This window comes from Wasmannia auropunctata, unplaced genomic scaffold (genome assembly GCF_000956235.1).
Source record: "Wasmannia auropunctata unplaced genomic scaffold, wasmannia.A_1.0 LD336053.1, whole genome shotgun sequence".
Taxonomy (NCBI): domain Eukaryota; kingdom Metazoa; phylum Arthropoda; class Insecta; order Hymenoptera; family Formicidae; genus Wasmannia; species Wasmannia auropunctata.
In genome coordinates, this window is record NW_012026837.1 from 1,680,418 (window position 1) to 1,697,358 (window position 16,941).

Genomic DNA, 16,941 nt, shown 5'->3' on the forward strand with positions numbered 1-16,941 from the left:
AAAACTTTAAAAGAACATTTTTAATGGAACATTCCTTCCGGTGTGTTCTCATGTAGAATACCTCCTCCGCGTTCTCGAAGGAAGAGACTATCCTCGGCTGCGATTGGCCGATTCGCTCGACTTGTCCGAAATTTTATCCGCTGCGCGAGACACGACCGACCGACGAATGGAGCTTCGGATGGTACGATCCCCTCGGAACTCCGTGATGTAACGCTACGTGCGCGGTGTGCGTACATACATACTATGCCGAGGCATATCGACGCCGGCGGCACGGGAGTAGCAGCAGCACCACTGGCAGCAGAGCAGCGGGCGATCGCTATACGAGCGTGGTGCGTGTGCACGGGCGTCATGAACGGGGTCGCGCGGTCGTGGAGTGTCGTCTGAGGGAAAAATCGGCGACCGCTTGTTCTCGCGGGTGATGCACCGCTACTGTCATCTGTCCCGCACGCTGTGCCGTCGACGATAATGCGATGAGTACGATGACAACGACGAGGACGAACGCGACGACGACGACGATGATGATGCCACGCGACATTCCGCGGCAGTGAAACTCGGCGACGCGGACGACGACGACGACGAGGATGCCGATAACGCCGCGAGTGCAGAGGAACGATTGTGCGCTACGTGGTACCGCTGTCGCAGCTTGAAAGTGCAACCGTGCGCTGTGCGTGCCGTCTTCACGCGCGTCCGTACTCCGCGTTTTTCTCCGCCCGATCCCCTCCGCACGTCACATCGGGACGTCGACGTTGAGACGCCAGGCGAAGCGATCCCGAAGGTGCGATGGCAGCTCACAAGGCGGGCGGGCAGAGCACCCGTAAGAAAGTACAGGTATGATCCACCGACAGACTCCTTCGGCTGATGTCTCATAGTTACAATAACACATTGTAATAAATTGTAATGGCTTGTTTTTCGTGCCAAGAATCACGCTAGCAAATGCTAGAATTTTCTAGATTCTCTGGCATTAAAATTAATAATGACTGCGTTGAGCGTTTCTCTTGGGATACCAAATTCAATGTAGCACTAAAATTGTAAACAACATTTACAGCAACATTTAATTGCATTCATTGAACATTGACAAACATTGAACATACAATAATTAATATTGGTTTTTGACAAATTGTCGTAACGAGAGGAGCTACATTAATTTTGAATTATTTTTCTCACAAAGGTGTCCATGGTTATAAGAGATGAAGTGGAGAAGCAGCACAGGGCCGGTGTTAATTCCTTGCAGTACGATCCGGCTCTGCACAGGCTATATTCCGCTGGCAGAGACAGCATTATAAGGATATGGAATTGCAGGAACATGAAGGAGCCGTATATCCAATCTATGGAACATCATACGGATTGGGTTAACGATATAGTACTATGTTGTAGTGGCAAAAATCGTAAGTGCACATTTATACAATATTCTTATTTGTATCCAATAAATGTTTTATAATATTCTACTGAGTGAATGTATCATTTATATTATATATAACGTAATATTATATTCTTTGATTCGATTTCTACTACGTTAATTTCAATATTGTCAACTCTCTGCAGTTATATCCGCAAGTTCCGATACCACTGTCAAGGTATGGAATGCGCATAAAGGTTTCTGTATGTCCACCCTGCGCACGCACAAGGACTATGTCAAAGCATTAGCGTATGCCAAAGATAGAGAGCAAGTTGCTAGCGCGGGTCTGGACAAGTCGATATTTCTGTGGGATGTTAACACGCTGACTGCCCTTACCGCGAGTAACAATACAGTCACAAGTATGTAAATTCGTGGAGTCTTGACCGTTGCATGTAGTTTTTTTATACGTTTTAACATGCTTAAAATATATCTCGTTGCAGCGTCGTCCCTGAGTGGAAACAGAGATTCTATATACAGCCTTGCCATGAATCAGATCGGCACAATTATCGTGAGCGGTAGCACGGAGAAAGTCCTTCGAGTGTGGGACCCACGATTTTGCACCAAACTCATGAAGCTTCGTGGTCACACGGACAATATTAAAGCGCTCGTCCTGAACAGGGACGGGACGCAGTGCTTATCAGCGAGTTCCGACGGCACTATTAAACTGTGGTCGCTCGGCCAGCAGAGATGTGTGCAAACATTTAGAGTTCACAAAGAAGGAGTATGGGCGTTATTGGTAATTACAATTACATACGCAAGTCCGTTTTTTTAATAATTGCTATACTAAATATTGCATTAAAATCTGGTTGTGTTTTAGGCAACGGATAACTTTAGCCACGTAATATCTGGAGGTAGGGATAAGAGGGTAGTAATGACAGAATTAAGCTACGCAGAGAGATACACGGTTATTTGCGAAGAAAAAGCACCTATACTCAAGATGGCCATGACGCCGGATCAATCTAGTATTTGGGTCGCCACCAGCGAATCAACCATTAATAATTGGGTAAGTAAAGTCTCGTAAGGTGCGAACAAACTTCCGTGAAAAGGAAAACGTAAATTATGAAGAATATTTTGTTTGTTGTATATTTCAGCCAATAAGCCAGAAAGATTGGCAAGAGCTGGGAATTGGGGATTATTGCGATTCCGCCAGTAATGTACCAGGCAATATTTTAAGGAACACCGAACCTGCGCAGAAAATACTAGGCGGTCCCGCCATAAGGCATTATCACATATTAAATGACAAAAGACACGTTTTGACAAAGGATACGGAAGAGAATGTTGCACTGTATGATGTGTTAAAGGCGTGTAAAATAGAAGATTTAGGTAGAGTCGATTTCGAGCAGGAATGTAAAAAGAGAAACAAAATGGTGTATGTTCCAAACTGGTTTAACGTCGATCTCAAAACAGGGGTATGCTTTTCCTTGCTCTAACGAATCGATCTTTTCAAAGGTCAAATTTGTTCTAAATTTTCTTGATCGTTGCAGATGTTAACTATACATTTAGGACAAGACGAGAATGATTGCTTCTCCGCATGGGTTTCCGCCAAGGAGACTGGTCTAGCGGAGAACGACGCTGTAGATCAGAAAGGTGATTGGTTGTTTTCACAATATTCGTGGCATCGAGATTCGGAAATTTAATGTCCCTTCTTATTCTTAGTGAATTACGGAAACCTCCTGCTGCAAGCGTTACTCGAGCATTGGTGGAGACCGTTGCACGCTGACGATGAGAACGAGGGCAATGGCAACGATGGAAACGGTCCTTTGCAACACACGAGAGGAGGAAATCCTTACTTCTCGGTTCCCACTCATACACCCGTCATCTTCAGGTATGCAAAAATTATATTGTACAGGAAGTGACATTTTGTCGACTGTGATATGTGTGTTGATTGATGATATTAATCTTTGCTTTTCAGCGAAGTGGGAGGCAGAACCATCTACCGACTGTTGGTGCGAGACGCCGCGGGAGAAACTGAGGGTGTCCTGTTGAACGAGACCGTGCCGCCATGGGTGGTGAATATCGTCGTGGACAAGAATCTTCCGCAGTTCATCAAGATACCTTTCTACCTTCTTCCACACGCCTCTTCAGGTGTAAAAAGTTTAAAAAAGTATGCATCGTTTTTTAGATTTCCTAAATCGCGCGTCGACACGATTGATTATATAATCTTGTGCTTTTCTATTCAAGGGATCGTTTGATAGCCAACGATTTTATACAAGTACGCAAAGTGGCCGAGCATGTTTACGATAAAGTGCTCGGCGCGGGAAGCGATTCAGGGTCAGTAGCTGGTGGCGGAAATACGGTTTCCAGCGGATCTCCGGCGGGCGATAGGACGAACACAGACTCCAATGCTGATAATTCTTCGCTGGCCGAGGAAAAAGTTGAACTCCTGTGTAACGATCAAGTCTTGGATCCTTCAATGGACTTGAGAACAGTATGTATCAAGCTAAGTAAACCTTCTTTTGTATTCCTTGAGAGAATATTTTTTTTTACGTGTGTTTCTCTATTTCTCAGGTTAGACATTTCATTTGGAAAAGTTCGGCGGATTTAACACTTCATTATCGCCCTGTTAAATAGTTAGGATTAACTGCATTACATCATGAACCTTTACAGTGTGCCTGGTTTTATACCATGGTAAAGTATATCACGCACTCTTTCTTTTTTTTCATTAGAAAAAAAATTAAAAATTGATTCGTTTCAGAATAGTGGAAAATACATGGGCTACTTGCAGAATATGGTACCTTGTACCACCTTCTTCTTAGGAAATGATCACCTGGATTTAACGAATGTTTCGTGTGATGTCGAGGCGGAAGCGAAGGAAAGCGAGGCGTATTTGGAGTATTAGGACACAACATAAAGTTCTAAGGCAATAATGTGTGGAAGTATTAATGTAAATTGCTCACTTTTATACACTTGCATCCTGCGGCCAAATTCACACAACGGAGCATTACTCTCGATTAATCTGCTTGAGAACATCATGCTTTTTGTACCTGGATATAGAGTTTAAAGTGCTTGTTGTCAGCCATATATCGTCTTCCCACTTCAAAAGTATCAATAAGAACGTATGGCACAAATGCAACAAAGAAAAAGGGGGACAGACTGCATGGCCGAGAAAATTGTTGGTTTCGTTAGGTCTAATGGATCCAGGTGATCCCAAATGCTTCTCAAATTTCTTTTATTAATTCTATTTTAGCTGTATTTCGTAATCAGTACGTAGAATCGTCTTCTTTTAGTATTGTAATAAAAGTATTGAATATTTATTCAGAATATAAGAAATTCTACAACGTGTTTTGTTATATGCATGCATGCAAAATGTATACTCCACACCTGCCTTGTTATATTAGAGAGTGAGAAGAAAAAATATATATATGTACATATATGTGTGTATATACATACATATATATATACATATATATGTATACACATATGAAACAGAGAAAAGAGATATGTCAATTTACCATTAATCAAATTATATTTGAATAGCCAAATTAGAAGTTCCATATTTCCTATCGTTCATATAGGAAGTAAGAGAATGTATTTGTCTGCAGCGTAACAAGGTCAAATTCTGTCCTGATCAAAGCTAATAAAATATAAATATGAGATATATGTACGTATATTTAACTAAAAATTAAATTTTATAAGATCCTATATAAATGCCATTGATAATATAATTGTCGAAGGATATACAGTATTCAACAGAATTTGATCTTTGAAAAGATTTATGATGAATAAAAATTATGTAGTTGTTCTTAAGTTAACTTTCGATTATTTTCTAGATTGTAAATTGTATGTATATGAACACGACTGTGAATAATGTCCATTAATAATATAGTATGCCGTATGAATAAAAATTTAACAGATCTTATTGTGCAAACAACTCAGAGCTGCAGTAATAATGTTTGCTATTACTGCAAAGTTTATTGCCAGAAGAGAAATTATACTAGTTTTTAATATGGTCTGTGAGATACAATATATTGTTTGCATTATTAAAGTTGTGTATACATGAGAGCAATCTTTTTATAAATGTAAATAATATTTTGTCATTTTAACTAGACGTTAATGTACGTTACAATTTTATCTATTGTCAAGCCCGGATTTACCTTGGTTTGATAATGTTAATGCTTTACATACGTTAGAAATTATTTGCTGTCACTCGTTTTCGTTCTCTATCCAAATATGTATTGTTAAGGTACTACGAGAGAGAAAGAGAAAGAGAAACATTTCTTGACTGAGTGAAAACATATGGATGCGTGGCTGGCAAAAATTGTATCATCCTAGTTAAGAATGCCTTATTTGTTATCTTTACACGAGTTGTTTCAAAAGAAATTGTGCAGTGAACTTATATTTTTTTAAAACGTTATTAAATCTTAGAATAATTTTTCGAACCAAATGTAAATTAGATCGAAAAATTAATGCGAAAAAATATAGTTACCTTTTTATCTCGATATGATATATCACAAGAAATGAAAATTGCCTTCTCTATTCGAAATTATTTCAATTTATTACAATTGATATATGATTTTATTTATATAATGATTGTCCAATCGACTAATTTTTCAGTTCATTGCATAGTTTTCTGAAAATGTATATATTAGTGTTCTCTATACAGATTTCTCGCATGAATCAAGAGTAATCATTCTTTTTTTTTTATTTAAACATTCATCTTAGACACATTTGTTATCATAATGCGAGTAATCAAGATGTGCCTGATCGTAGATCATAAGTTACAGAGGGCATTTCAATCACGGCTTATATCGATATTTAAAACAGCCCATAGTTACAAGATACATATTGCATAATTAGCATTTCTCTTTTACATTACCAATGATAAATCATAAAAAGTTACCATGTTATCATCATGAAATTATATTTATTATTTATTTTTTTAGCAGGCAGCATATAATTTCATTTAGTAAAAGATGGTAAATTTAGTCGTTTCATTCACCAGACATGATATTTTTGCACGAAAAAACGGAAGTATTAATATGAAAACGTTAATAGTGTAAAAATCAAAATATTGATTTCATCTTTCTTCAACCTATATGTAAAAAGAAAAACGAGATTTAAAGAACAAAGTAGCAAATTCCGGTGCCAAATTTTATACGGAAAACGATACTCGCAAAGCACCGTACAGACAGAATTTCCTTTCTGTAAGCATGTTTCTTTGTTGGAGGTCCTACAGTGGTACTACTTATACGACATAAGGCGCCACGTAGTGAAAGATTAAATTCATAATTTTTTAGAAACGATTATAAGATTGTAGACTAATATCGTCTCTGCTGAAAAGATCGAATGCTTGCGTCAGATTGCTTTGTAAAATACATTTTACTGTCCCGACGTGTAAACTATTAAACTTTTCGACGTTAAACCGAACAAGTCAAATTTTCTACAATTTTCTACGAGTGTCTTAACGAGACGATATATTTCTATCCTCGAAACTACTTTCATATTTATCTGATTATCTTTGTAATGTATATTACTATTGATATTGTGTCTCTATCGGAACTTACATTAATAGGCAAAAACGACATATGTAAAGCTCCATATCAGAGAATTGACATTCATTTTTATTTGTATTTATTCCGTCTGTTTTATAACAATAATACGGCATCACTCCAGACTATGTACACTATATAAGATAATCCAGTATTTATATAAAATAATTTAATATAGAAAAGAGATTGCATCGCGCAGCGATATTTGAATAAAGAATTCTATTGCTACATACGCGCTTAGTAATTTCGTCGAACCACAAGTCTTTAAATAATCTCACCGAGAATACTCTCGACAGCTTCCACAAAGGAGGCGCACACTTTCGCCGGTCCCGGAGTGATCGTACTCTCATCTCCCGCTCTATATTTACCAGTTTGTACCAGAATACCTTTGATCCCAGCTGCCTGTGCACCAGCTACGTCATCTCTTACATCCTAATAACAAAAGGATTCGTATTTTTGAGCGTGTAAAAAGATTACAATAGTACACAAAAAAAAATAAAAGAAAGACGATGTGATTTAAAACGTTACATCTCCAATCATTACAGCCTGCGCTGAATCTGTCTCCTCTAAGGCCGCCTTAAAAAATCCTATGGTCGGTTTACCAACAACCTCTGCTTTCACGTTGCTAGCGTACTCCAGTCCTTTGATGAATGCCCCAGGACCTAGGGCCAGACCATCCGGGCGCTTGTAATATCGCCCTTCGTGAATGGCTATGAGGGAAGCACCATTCAAAAGCAATCTGAAAGTATCGCATGTGTGTCAAACGACAGAGACGAAAGAGAGAATGATGTACAGAACTATACCTAAATGCTTTGTTTAGCTCGTCATAATTGAATTTGCTCGGCGCCAAGCCAATCACCACTGCGTCAGGAGTATCGTCCGTTGTTAAATCCTGAAAATCCTCCATCGCCGCCGGATCGATTAACAGCATCGGCTTCAATCGCCGGGAGATAATTAATTTCCTCGCCGCCGCTAGAGAACTGAAGATCTCTTCTTTCCGCAAATCGAATCCAAGCTTTATCAGACGTTCGTATAAGTAATTACTTGACTCCTTGGTGGTGTTGGTGACGAATTTAATCAATAGGTTTGCATTTCGCAGCCTGCATTAAATTAGTCATAAAAATCGTTATTAAACACACAATACATTTTTTAATCATTAAATTAGCCTAGTGCATAAATATATATTTTACAAAACAAGTAGAGTCGAAATAAATTTTCGAATTTTATTTAGGAAACTTAAAATTAAATCGCGCCATTTTTATAGAGATTGCGCTGTGGCCGATGTATGAATGACATACATAAATGTAATAAAACATACACCCAAGTTTAAAAAAAAAACAAAAACAAATATCTAACCTGTTTAACGCTTGTACAGCGCCCGGAATAGCCGTGTTATCGATATGCAACGTTCCGCTGAGGTCTATCAGCACCGTTGTGATTTTCCTCGCCATTGTTATTATTATTACATTATAATTTAATGAGACATACGTATGTATATATAATTTCGTAGATATGCTATGAGCTGTTATTACTATCAGCTGTTTAGTACTAGTAGTAACAGTCTGCTCTTTGTAGCTGCACTACTTCGTAATTTCTGCACTTAAAGCGAGATAGGCCTACAATAAGATACAAGGAGAGAGCAAGACAGAAAACAGGGACGAAAACATAACCTCTGCTTGCAGCCACACTGAAGCCGATCGACGTCTTCGGCAAGCTCGCTTCATTTCTTTGTTCAAACATATTTTCTTATTTATTTTGCCGTCAAACGACATATATTTATGACCAGACTATTTTAATTATTGTAATTTACTTAATATCGATTTTTTTCTCGTACGTCTGAGATCTAAATACATAGCTCGAGCTGGACCACGTTTAAAAGCACGTGGTGTGGCACGTAAACATCGGCGGGCATGGCGCTGTCCGGGAAACACGACGGTGTGAAACAGGTGCCGTGGTTATCTCCGTAAGTACCAATTAACAAACGAAATTTAATTTCGTACGAAAAAGATCTCGTAACGGATGATTGGATTTGTCGATCCCAAGGGCAGAATGGCACGACGTGTACAGGCAGACTTATTCCAACGACGCGGTCGAGCAGGCGAAGGCCTACGAGACGCTCCTAGCGTGGAAAGCCAGGTGACGCCGATGTTACACACATTATTCAACTGTGATTCTACCGAGACGGATTTTTGGAGATTTATCGCTGTTTCTCTAGGATGCCGAAACTACCGGTGGGCGTGGACTGCACTCTGTCAATTTTGCAAGTGTGCCTCCGCGATCGCGAATGGACGTCGAAGATCGACAGCGGCGAGCTACCGATGTACTGCGAGAACGACCTGAGCCTGATGTACTCGACCACGATAATGAGATTCCTGAACCACTTCTCCAACATAGGCCATACGAAGCAGACGTCCATGTTTAAGATCGCCAGTCAACTGAAAATCCCAGAGTGGATAGTCCAGTTGAGGCATGACACTGCCCACGGATACGAATTGCCGTCCATTGGAGTGTTAAGGATAGCAATCAATATATTGCTGCATTGGTTGCACGTATGTCTGTCTATCTCTCTGCCACAAAATTACTATGTATATTAAGTATTACAAATTTATTTGTAAATGCTTTGTGTCTAAAGGATGAGTATTGGGCACCTGAGGCACGCGCAATGGAGAAGTGTTACGTGAAGGAAGCTGATACTTTAGACGAGGAGGAAGAATCCGACGAAGCGCAGAACTTTACAGATGTGATTGAACTTTGGACAGCTATTAGTTTATACGTCAATGCTGGATATAAATTAGTGTCGGATTTACCAGAGACGCAATTACGGTATATTTTTATTGCAAATTGAATTATTTCTGTCGGCATTTTTTTTCTAATCAACAAGTCCTTAACATGGAATTATGGGATATGCAGCTAAATTAATTTTTCTTTACTTGTCACAGGGAAATATTGCAAGATCTACGCGCGGACATGCTGTCTCAGTACAGAAGTAAAACCTCGGACAATGATGAGAATGAATATATATTCGTTTACAAAAGAACTATAAAAATTGATAAAGAGTACAATTTGCAAGCTGCGCAAGCTCTACTTTTATCTAAGATATCTGTGGATTTGAACGAATCCTCGAGTACAATGCATGAGAAGAGCGATGCCATTTGCGACGCGATATGCAAAAATAAAGCTTTTCTGCCGGATTTAGATATCATGAAAATCTTTCGAAAGAAAGAAAAAAGGGATACTAATTTGAAGAGACGGATTTTGCTGCCTAGAATGCTTCGATTTTGGAAGGATATAATTTTCTTGTTGCACAAAAGAGAAATGTTAGAGACGCTGCTCTTTAAGCTGCTCAATATCGTAGACCAAGAACGTGAGGATAAAGAACGAAGAAATCTTGCCGCCTTGTGGTTAAGCTCGATCTTCTATAGTTTCGTTCAACTGGACATCGTCCAACGTATTTCTCATACCGTGGAATATGAATTGCAAAAGACGGACACAAAACTAGACACGAAAACTTTAAGTCAACGTCTCAAGGAACGCATACACTCTGAACATCCGTACTTTCGAAACGTCCTGTGGTTAGACATATCAAGTACCATTCCGCCCTTTCTTCTAGATACAAATTTTTTATCGAGACTTTTATTAAACGTGAATGAATTCTCTGCAAGATTGGTAGAACCAATTTTAAAGTTACTTACACCGAGAATAAATGCGCAAACAAAAAAACATTTGTTAAATTTCCTTCAAATTTACACCTTCCAAAAATATGACAATGAGGACAGCAATGATGTTGATAAAATATTTAGTGTCGAAGATCTCGATCCAAGTCCAATAGAAAATGAAGGGCAAATATATAAAATAAAACGTGCAACTAGAAAGGAAACTTCTCATCTATTGGCAGATCAAATAATCCGTAATTCAAATTGGAAATCCGCGTATGGTACGTATTTACGAACATGAGTTTTTCCAAGACACTTATAATAATCTGAAGGATTAATAATATTTTGTCTGATTTTCAGATAATTATCAATGGGTTGGATGTCCCATTGGATTACTGCCGTGGCAGATAGACTCGTTGAAGAGTTTGGAGCCACTCCAACTGAATCCATCGAGACACTCCGTTTCAGTTCTAGATTCTCAAATAGTCGCCGGTATTATAAATCGTAAGAACTTGAAAATGCGAAGTCGCATTAATTGGGACGACGTATTACGAAAAAAAAGGAGAGTGGAGAAGAAACATGACAAGGATGTCGTCGATGTTATAATGGATAGAGCATTAGAGATGGCTAAAAACCAAAAATAATGTTACAAAAAATGCTACGTAATGGATACAGTAATAAAGCTATAATGGACGTAATGGAACATTATTGTCTACCGCCTCCAATAAATAAGTTGTGTATATTTATAATAAACGTACAACAAAGCTATCCGTCTGGAACGTGTTTATATTATATCAGCGTTAAACATAATAAAGTTTGTACTAAACATAGAAAAAAATAATTTGTGATGTATACAGCGCAGAGAAAAAGATGAAAATATCTCGCTACGAATTTGAACGTACTCGTAGATAAACTGATATTAATAGCTACATTCTATTCATACAATTAATATTTATCTACTTCCCTGACATACAATTATCACACCATACAACCAAATATCTCAATCAAATATATTAAGTTACATAAGTTACATCTTTGTATAAAAGTATTAAGTTCTTTTACTATCACAACATATCCAAGCACCATTGCTTCGAATTGGGTTGAAGAATAAAAAAAAAACAAACGTTCGATGTTCAGTTTGCTACGCTAAGATATACTTTACATTTTGTTTCACTTGTTGATCGCATAAAATTTAGGTTTATAATTTATATAAACGCATCTAATGTACAGGTTGTCTTTGGTTTAGGAAAATAAAGACATTTAAAGGTACGTATTGTCATTTTTGATACTTATACTCAACATTTCAGAAAGAAAAGGTAAGCTGATCCGTGGTTTTCGTTTTTCTGAGCACTGCTTGCAAATGCTTGCTGGTTTCTAGACCGAACACGTCCAATTGTGTTCGGGACATTACTGCTATTCTGGAATCAATACATACAAAGTGAGAATAATAAAGTGGATCTTAAATCAAATATAATCTTTTATTTTATTCTGAATCGCACGATGTTTACCTTCCACCGGACTGTGTATAAAGAAATCTCCAATAGGATGACCTTAAATTCTGTGGTTCCAGTATGGCTGTGTGAAAGAGAAGTGCCGTGCTAAAGCAATACAATAAGATCGAGAACCACTTTACGTCAGGTACTTTCTCATTTTCCACTGCATCGTTCCACAGCAACTGAAACAGAGCCGGTGATGTTACATCATAATCTATTACATGAATATATTAATAAAATGTATTTCTATTAATATATTAATAGAAATACATGTAATAATACCTGTAATGTTTTCCACATGAAATATAAGGCTATAGTAGTATCGGGATATGCCAAAAACGTTACGCTTGCGATAAGTCCAGCAGGAATGGCGTACAAGTGCGAATCTTCGTGGAAGGTTCTTCTCAACATGCATGACACTAGCTATATATGAAGAAAAAAAATCGGTAAGCGGAAATTACTTGCGAAAGATATTACTAATATTATTCCACATTTTTGCATTAGATGTGCAGAGCAAGATGACATACTCTATAAAGGCCGGCAAATCCTCCAAGAAACACAGCAAAATTCAAATTTCCTTTTTGAAAGATGGTGCTTTTTAATAATTTCGGCTTCTGAAGTAATCTGTTAAATTGTAAGATCAATTTAAGCGCTATTTGCCCGCCAACGCAATAACTGAAGATCTTTGCACTATCCTTTAAATAAAAAAGAAAACGTTATGTCAAAGAATAATTTTTTTTACAATATTTGTATATCGCTATGCTCTCACCGCTAAAATGTAATGTGCGCAGCTATGAGGATGCGGACACGAAACATCCTTACTTTGTGCTTTTAGGCTATTAATGATATATTTGTATGCCTCAAAAGACTTCCATAGAATATTAAATTTATGTCTTGCAGAGCTCCTACGTATACTTCTGTCACTCATTTCGCCACCACTCGCGGTGTTTCTCGATATTTCGGAATCCTTCTTTGTAAGATATTCAGTGTCCTCGTACTTCCCAACAATCATCCTGTTTTTTAAAATCACACATATACATGTACGATGCAGAGATTTATATGCATCGCGCATAATATAAATTGAGATACCTAAATATTTTATATATCTGATCCTGTTTATTCGTCTTCGAACGGAAGAAGTACAGTAACACAGCTACGCTTACGGCAAAGATATAGACCTGTCCTCTCGGAATAGGCGAGTAGTACCCTCGCCACACACCCATTCTGAACAAGGTTTCCGTCGCCTAAAAAAAAAGTCAACGATAATGTTATATTATATTAAAATGTATAATATTATCAATTTGATGTTGCAACATCTACTTACAACGTTCGACACATAGAGACACAATAACGTACGTCTAGAGGCTCTTTCTATCACAATGGCAGATAGGCTAGATAAAAAGGACGGAAGAAAAGATACAGTCGGCATGTAAAAACGTCCAAGCGTCCGCCTGAAACATAATTATCACAATTATTAACTGTGTTCTTCAATGCTCATATTTTTAATATTAATGCTTTTATTAATGCTTTTGCTGCGTATTTCTTGAAAGAGGTATTGAAAAGAGGCTTGAATTATTTTTAAGTTTTCTCAAAAATTTTAACTTCATTAAATAACCATTTCATTTATCATACCTTAACAAACAAATAAACAACGAATAAGAAAAACCACTCCACGAAAGGAACGCTGTGGATTGGAGGATACCCAATATAGTTTTCTTGACATCCTCCTTCGTTGGTTTTTTTCTTCTCATTAAAAACGCAATCTGAAATGACAAGAAAATTACTTTAAGGACAATTTTATGAAAATTTTAAACTACAATTTTCATAAAATTACATCACCAAAAATGATTTATATTATTGTAAATTGTACGTCGCAATAAAAGAAAAAATTGTAATGAGTCATTACAATCGAGATTACAGTCGAGATTAGCGTCCATAATTGTTAAGTCTTATGATTAATTATCAGTTATAAACGCGTTCGCATAAATCTAGCTTATATGCGTCCATATATCATTTCTCAATTTTATTTCCTTCTTATCTATACTTCGACAAACATTAATTTAAGAGGCAGTGCGCAATTAATTCTCGCGGTGACGATAATGGGGCCATTCATTCGCACTGTAACCTGTATGTGTTAATGAGTTTTTGGAACGGTTACTTAAATAGCACTAAATATAGAATGAACTGGCAAAAACAAATGTGTGTCGAATGCAATGCAAATTGTGTCGGTCAGTAGTGAACAGGACAAAGGCGAAAAGTCCACGAATATCCCGAAGCCTCTTTGGCATAAATTAGGCGTTACGGTTTACGTGAAGTTTTTAATTTGTTTAAATCAATTTCTAATGTGTGTTAATTAAAACCGAAAATACCGGACGTGAAATGTATATACAAATTCACGCAGTGCGTCATTCATACGAGTTTAAAGTTTCAACGTTTTTCCATCACCGAGGCATTATGTCAACATAATTCATATTCTCGAAATTAATCTATAATCTTATTTCGAGTTTACATTAGTTTCTAAGATATTCAGGCATTAAGCGCTGATTTATTAGTCAGACATTTCCACACAAGAATTTATTTATTTCGTTATTTTTTAATTTTTTCAAATCATTGGCTGTGTTCAGCAGAGAAAACAGCTTTGCAAGTGTTGTGAGATTCAACATAATTAGTTCTTGCCTTTAATTTTTCATAAATCTAAATGTATAAACTAATCATATTAATGAATTTTACAACAGTTGCAAAACCACTTTTTTGCAGCCATTATGTAAAGCATAAAAAATTAAATAAAAAAATGTAGCTAAAAGAATAAAAAGGCATATGCATGACATTCTCAAGACTTCATACAATAATATAATTCATATAATATTATAATTCATATAATATAAATTTTTTATTCCATATATAAAAAAAACGATTCAGAAACAAGACCAGTAAAAACAATTAAACTCACTAAACGCTCGAGCTAATCGCTCTAAACTCGCGTTTAGAGCGATTTCGATCAAACTCCGATTAATCATCGACCTAATCGACAACTATAATAATTTATAGGCGTCAAAATCACTTGAAGTAAAATTTCCAATTTAAATTCGTCATAATCAAAATTTTTACTTATAGAAGTGTCAATAAACAATTAACGCAATTTCATCCATGCCAGTGAAATATTGCGAACATTTTTCGACAAGTTAATAACGGAGTTTGGATCGAAGTCACCGTTAGCGTGGAAAACTCGTTCCTTTCTCACGCTTTTTTTCTATCGTTTCGCGTCGTTCGCGCAAACTCATAGATTCACCGTCCAAGTGTCCGAATAATCGCGCGTCGACTGATATTAACATTCGGCGTCTGTTGATTTCGCGAAACGGGTACAAATGCGGTGCATCCGCACCCGGCACGCACCGAAACGAACCCGGCCCGGGGGTCACGCGGTGCGCTGAGTGCAGGCGCACCGACCCGAATCCCGACCAACGTCAATGCACCTGTCTCGAAAGGGCCAGAACGCGCGTCCCGAAAAAGGGGAAATCGACGACGGACCCTGGGGGTACACACCCTTCCCCCCCTCCTCCCTCCCTTCCCCTCACCACGGTGGTCCATACACTCGTCACGGTCTGGTTATTCTGCGACGAAAGAGAAGCAATAACATAAGGAAGTGCATTGACGCAATCGCACGTACAATGTAAACAGTCGCGTATATCCTGAAGGATTCCTGCAGGGAGTGCAGACCGAGGCCAGTGGTCGCGCTGACACAGGAGTCCGTCCATGGATGAGCGTAATCCATGCAAGGCGCGTCAAACGAGAACTTGCTGAGCCGCGCGGGCATCTTCACTGCGTTTGACAGCTGATCACAGCTGACAGCGACCACGGGGCTGACGGCGACGACGGCGAACGATGACAACGACGATAACGGCGGCGGCGACGTTAACGTAACACGCCGCGCGATGTCACGATTATCGGTGATACACTAGATGCGGCGCATTTGAGAGAAAGACAGAGAGAAAGAGAAAGAGAGAGAGACTCTGTTTTCTCTCCCGCGTGTTCGACTCCGAAAATCGGACGAGAATCAATGAAACGGCATATATCTTATCGTCGTCGTATTGAATACGCGAGTCGCGTCGCGTCGCCCGAATCCAATCCAGATAAGACTATCGCCGACGTAATTGAGAGCGAGGAAGGGAGAGGGAAAGGGAGAAAGAAAGGCGATAGCGCGCTTTACACACGAGCGTGTCAAGATGACAAGATATTGCAAGATGTAGGCCTGCAAGGTTCTCGTCGGTCGGTCTCTTGTGATGATGGATAAAACGCGCCACGAGGTCACGCGAGATCGATCGCGAGCGAGCGGACGACCACTCACTTCCGTGTCGACTCGCTGAGCGATCGTCGACGACTGACGGTAATAGCGTGAGCGTGCTTCTTGCAGGCAGATACGTGCTCGATCATCGAGCCGTGGCTCGCACTGCTCGCACGTATGTGTGAATTCGTACACACGCACGAATCCGCCAACCGCGCGTTCCTCAGCTACATATAACGTTTTTCCCGCCTCTCTTTATTTTTTTTTTTATTTCGACCACTTTCTCGTTTCCTCTCCGATTCTCGAGCTTTTTCCAAATGCCTAAGTGCAGTCATACAGCTGGCTATAATATATAGGTGCAACGCTAAAAAATCTTCAAGTCTGAAGTCAGACGCTAATCAAATTGGATCCGATTCGAACGACTAATTAATTTTAACAATCATATTCAATTTAATAGTTTGATATTTTAAGCATTTGCTAGACTACGCGCAGAAAATTGCAACAGATTCTACTGTTAATTTATATAGTTATCGTTTAATTACGAAATTACTGTGTCGTAAATTGGTTTAATGCTTTATCATGCGAATCGTGACGAACAATATATCGCATTACGTAATTAATGTATTTA

The 16,941-nt window shown here is 38.4% G+C and overlaps 4 protein-coding genes across 7 annotated transcripts in view; 2 read left to right on the forward strand and 2 right to left on the reverse strand.

Annotated features, from left to right (window-relative positions):
- The first annotated feature begins 222 nt into the window (after window positions 1–222).
- LOC105450991 (WD repeat-containing protein 48) lies at window positions 223–7,113 on the forward strand. Of its 2 annotated transcripts, none has more exons than XM_011691158.1 (12): window positions 223–828; window positions 1,169–1,385; window positions 1,543–1,755; window positions 1,837–2,132; window positions 2,214–2,399; window positions 2,488–2,805; window positions 2,881–2,983; window positions 3,053–3,221; window positions 3,309–3,500; window positions 3,578–3,824; window positions 3,905–4,024; window positions 4,092–7,113. In XM_011691158.1, exons 1-11 carry the CDS (start codon window positions 781–783, stop codon window positions 3,965–3,967), a joined length of 2,052 nt encoding a protein of 683 aa, XP_011689460.1. In that variant the 5' UTR covers window positions 223–780; the 3' UTR covers window positions 3,968–4,024; window positions 4,092–7,113. The 2 variants fall into 2 exon arrangements, with proteins under 2 accessions (XP_011689460.1, XP_011689461.1); XM_011691159.1 differs by having other exon boundaries at window positions 4,097–7,113.
- LOC105450990 (haloacid dehalogenase-like hydrolase domain-containing protein 2) lies at window positions 6,937–8,440 on the reverse strand. Its single transcript, XM_011691157.1, has 4 exons — window positions 8,242–8,440; window positions 7,689–7,985; window positions 7,414–7,624; window positions 6,937–7,317 (listed from the first exon to the last, which is right to left on the reverse strand). Exons 1-4 carry the CDS (start codon window positions 8,334–8,336, stop codon window positions 7,150–7,152), a joined length of 771 nt encoding a protein of 256 aa, XP_011689459.1. The 5' UTR covers window positions 8,337–8,440; the 3' UTR covers window positions 6,937–7,149.
- A 73-nt stretch (window positions 8,441–8,513) lies between these two features.
- LOC105450996 (ribosomal biogenesis protein LAS1L) lies at window positions 8,514–11,306 on the forward strand. Its single transcript, XM_011691170.1, has 6 exons — window positions 8,514–8,848; window positions 8,929–9,021; window positions 9,101–9,434; window positions 9,518–9,708; window positions 9,825–10,819; window positions 10,899–11,306. Exons 1-6 carry the CDS (start codon window positions 8,796–8,798, stop codon window positions 11,180–11,182), a joined length of 1,950 nt encoding a protein of 649 aa, XP_011689472.1. The 5' UTR covers window positions 8,514–8,795; the 3' UTR covers window positions 11,183–11,306.
- The window catches only part of LOC105450995 (transmembrane protein 135-like), a 9,029-nt gene continuing 3,392 nt past the window's right edge, over window positions 11,305–16,941 (reverse strand). Inside the window, exons 1-9 of one of the 3 annotated variants that reach the window (XM_011691167.1) lie at window positions 15,699–16,436; window positions 13,664–13,794; window positions 13,356–13,482; window positions 13,121–13,275; window positions 12,801–13,044; window positions 12,559–12,726; window positions 12,314–12,454; window positions 12,047–12,213; window positions 11,305–11,956 (exon numbers count right to left, since the gene is read on the reverse strand). In XM_011691167.1, the coding sequence (XP_011689469.1) occupies window positions 11,842–11,956; window positions 12,047–12,213; window positions 12,314–12,454; window positions 12,559–12,726; window positions 12,801–13,044; window positions 13,121–13,275; window positions 13,356–13,482; window positions 13,664–13,794; window positions 15,699–15,845 (1,395 nt within the window). In that variant the 5' untranslated portion in view covers window positions 15,846–16,436 and the 3' untranslated portion in view covers window positions 11,305–11,841. Of the gene's footprint in view, window positions 11,957–12,046; window positions 12,214–12,313; window positions 12,455–12,558; window positions 12,727–12,800; window positions 13,045–13,120; window positions 13,276–13,355; window positions 13,483–13,663; window positions 13,795–14,981; window positions 15,331–15,698; window positions 16,437–16,941 lie in introns of those variants that run through there. The other 2 variants (XM_011691169.1, XM_011691168.1) reach the window with 2 other exon arrangements.

Coding starts and splice junctions, on each gene's coding strand:
- LOC105450991 (XM_011691158.1), top strand. CDS start 781: ATGGCAGCTCACAAGGCGGGCGGGCAGAGCACCCGTAAGAAAGTACAG. Junction 829..1,168: donor GCACCCGTAAGAAAGTACAG/GTATGATCCACC, acceptor TTTCTCACAAAG/GTGTCCATGGTTATAAGAGA. Junction 3,222..3,308: donor CATACACCCGTCATCTTCAG/GTATGCAAAAAT, acceptor TTTGCTTTTCAG/CGAAGTGGGAGGCAGAACCA.
- LOC105450990 (XM_011691157.1), bottom strand. CDS start 8,336: ATGGCGAGGAAAATCACAACGGTGCTGATAGACCTCAGCGGAACGTTG. Junction 7,986..8,241: donor GCTGTACAAGCGTTAAACAG/GTTAGATATTTG, acceptor AATTTAATGCAG/GCTGCGAAATGCAAACCTAT. Junction 7,318..7,413: donor AGGCTGTAATGATTGGAGAT/GTAACGTTTTAA, acceptor TTTTGTTATTAG/GATGTAAGAGATGACGTAGC.
- LOC105450996 (XM_011691170.1), top strand. CDS start 8,796: ATGGCGCTGTCCGGGAAACACGACGGTGTGAAACAGGTGCCGTGGTTA. Junction 9,435..9,517: donor TATTGCTGCATTGGTTGCAC/GTATGTCTGTCT, acceptor TTGTGTCTAAAG/GATGAGTATTGGGCACCTGA. Junction 10,820..10,898: donor AAATTGGAAATCCGCGTATG/GTACGTATTTAC, acceptor TCTGATTTTCAG/ATAATTATCAATGGGTTGGA.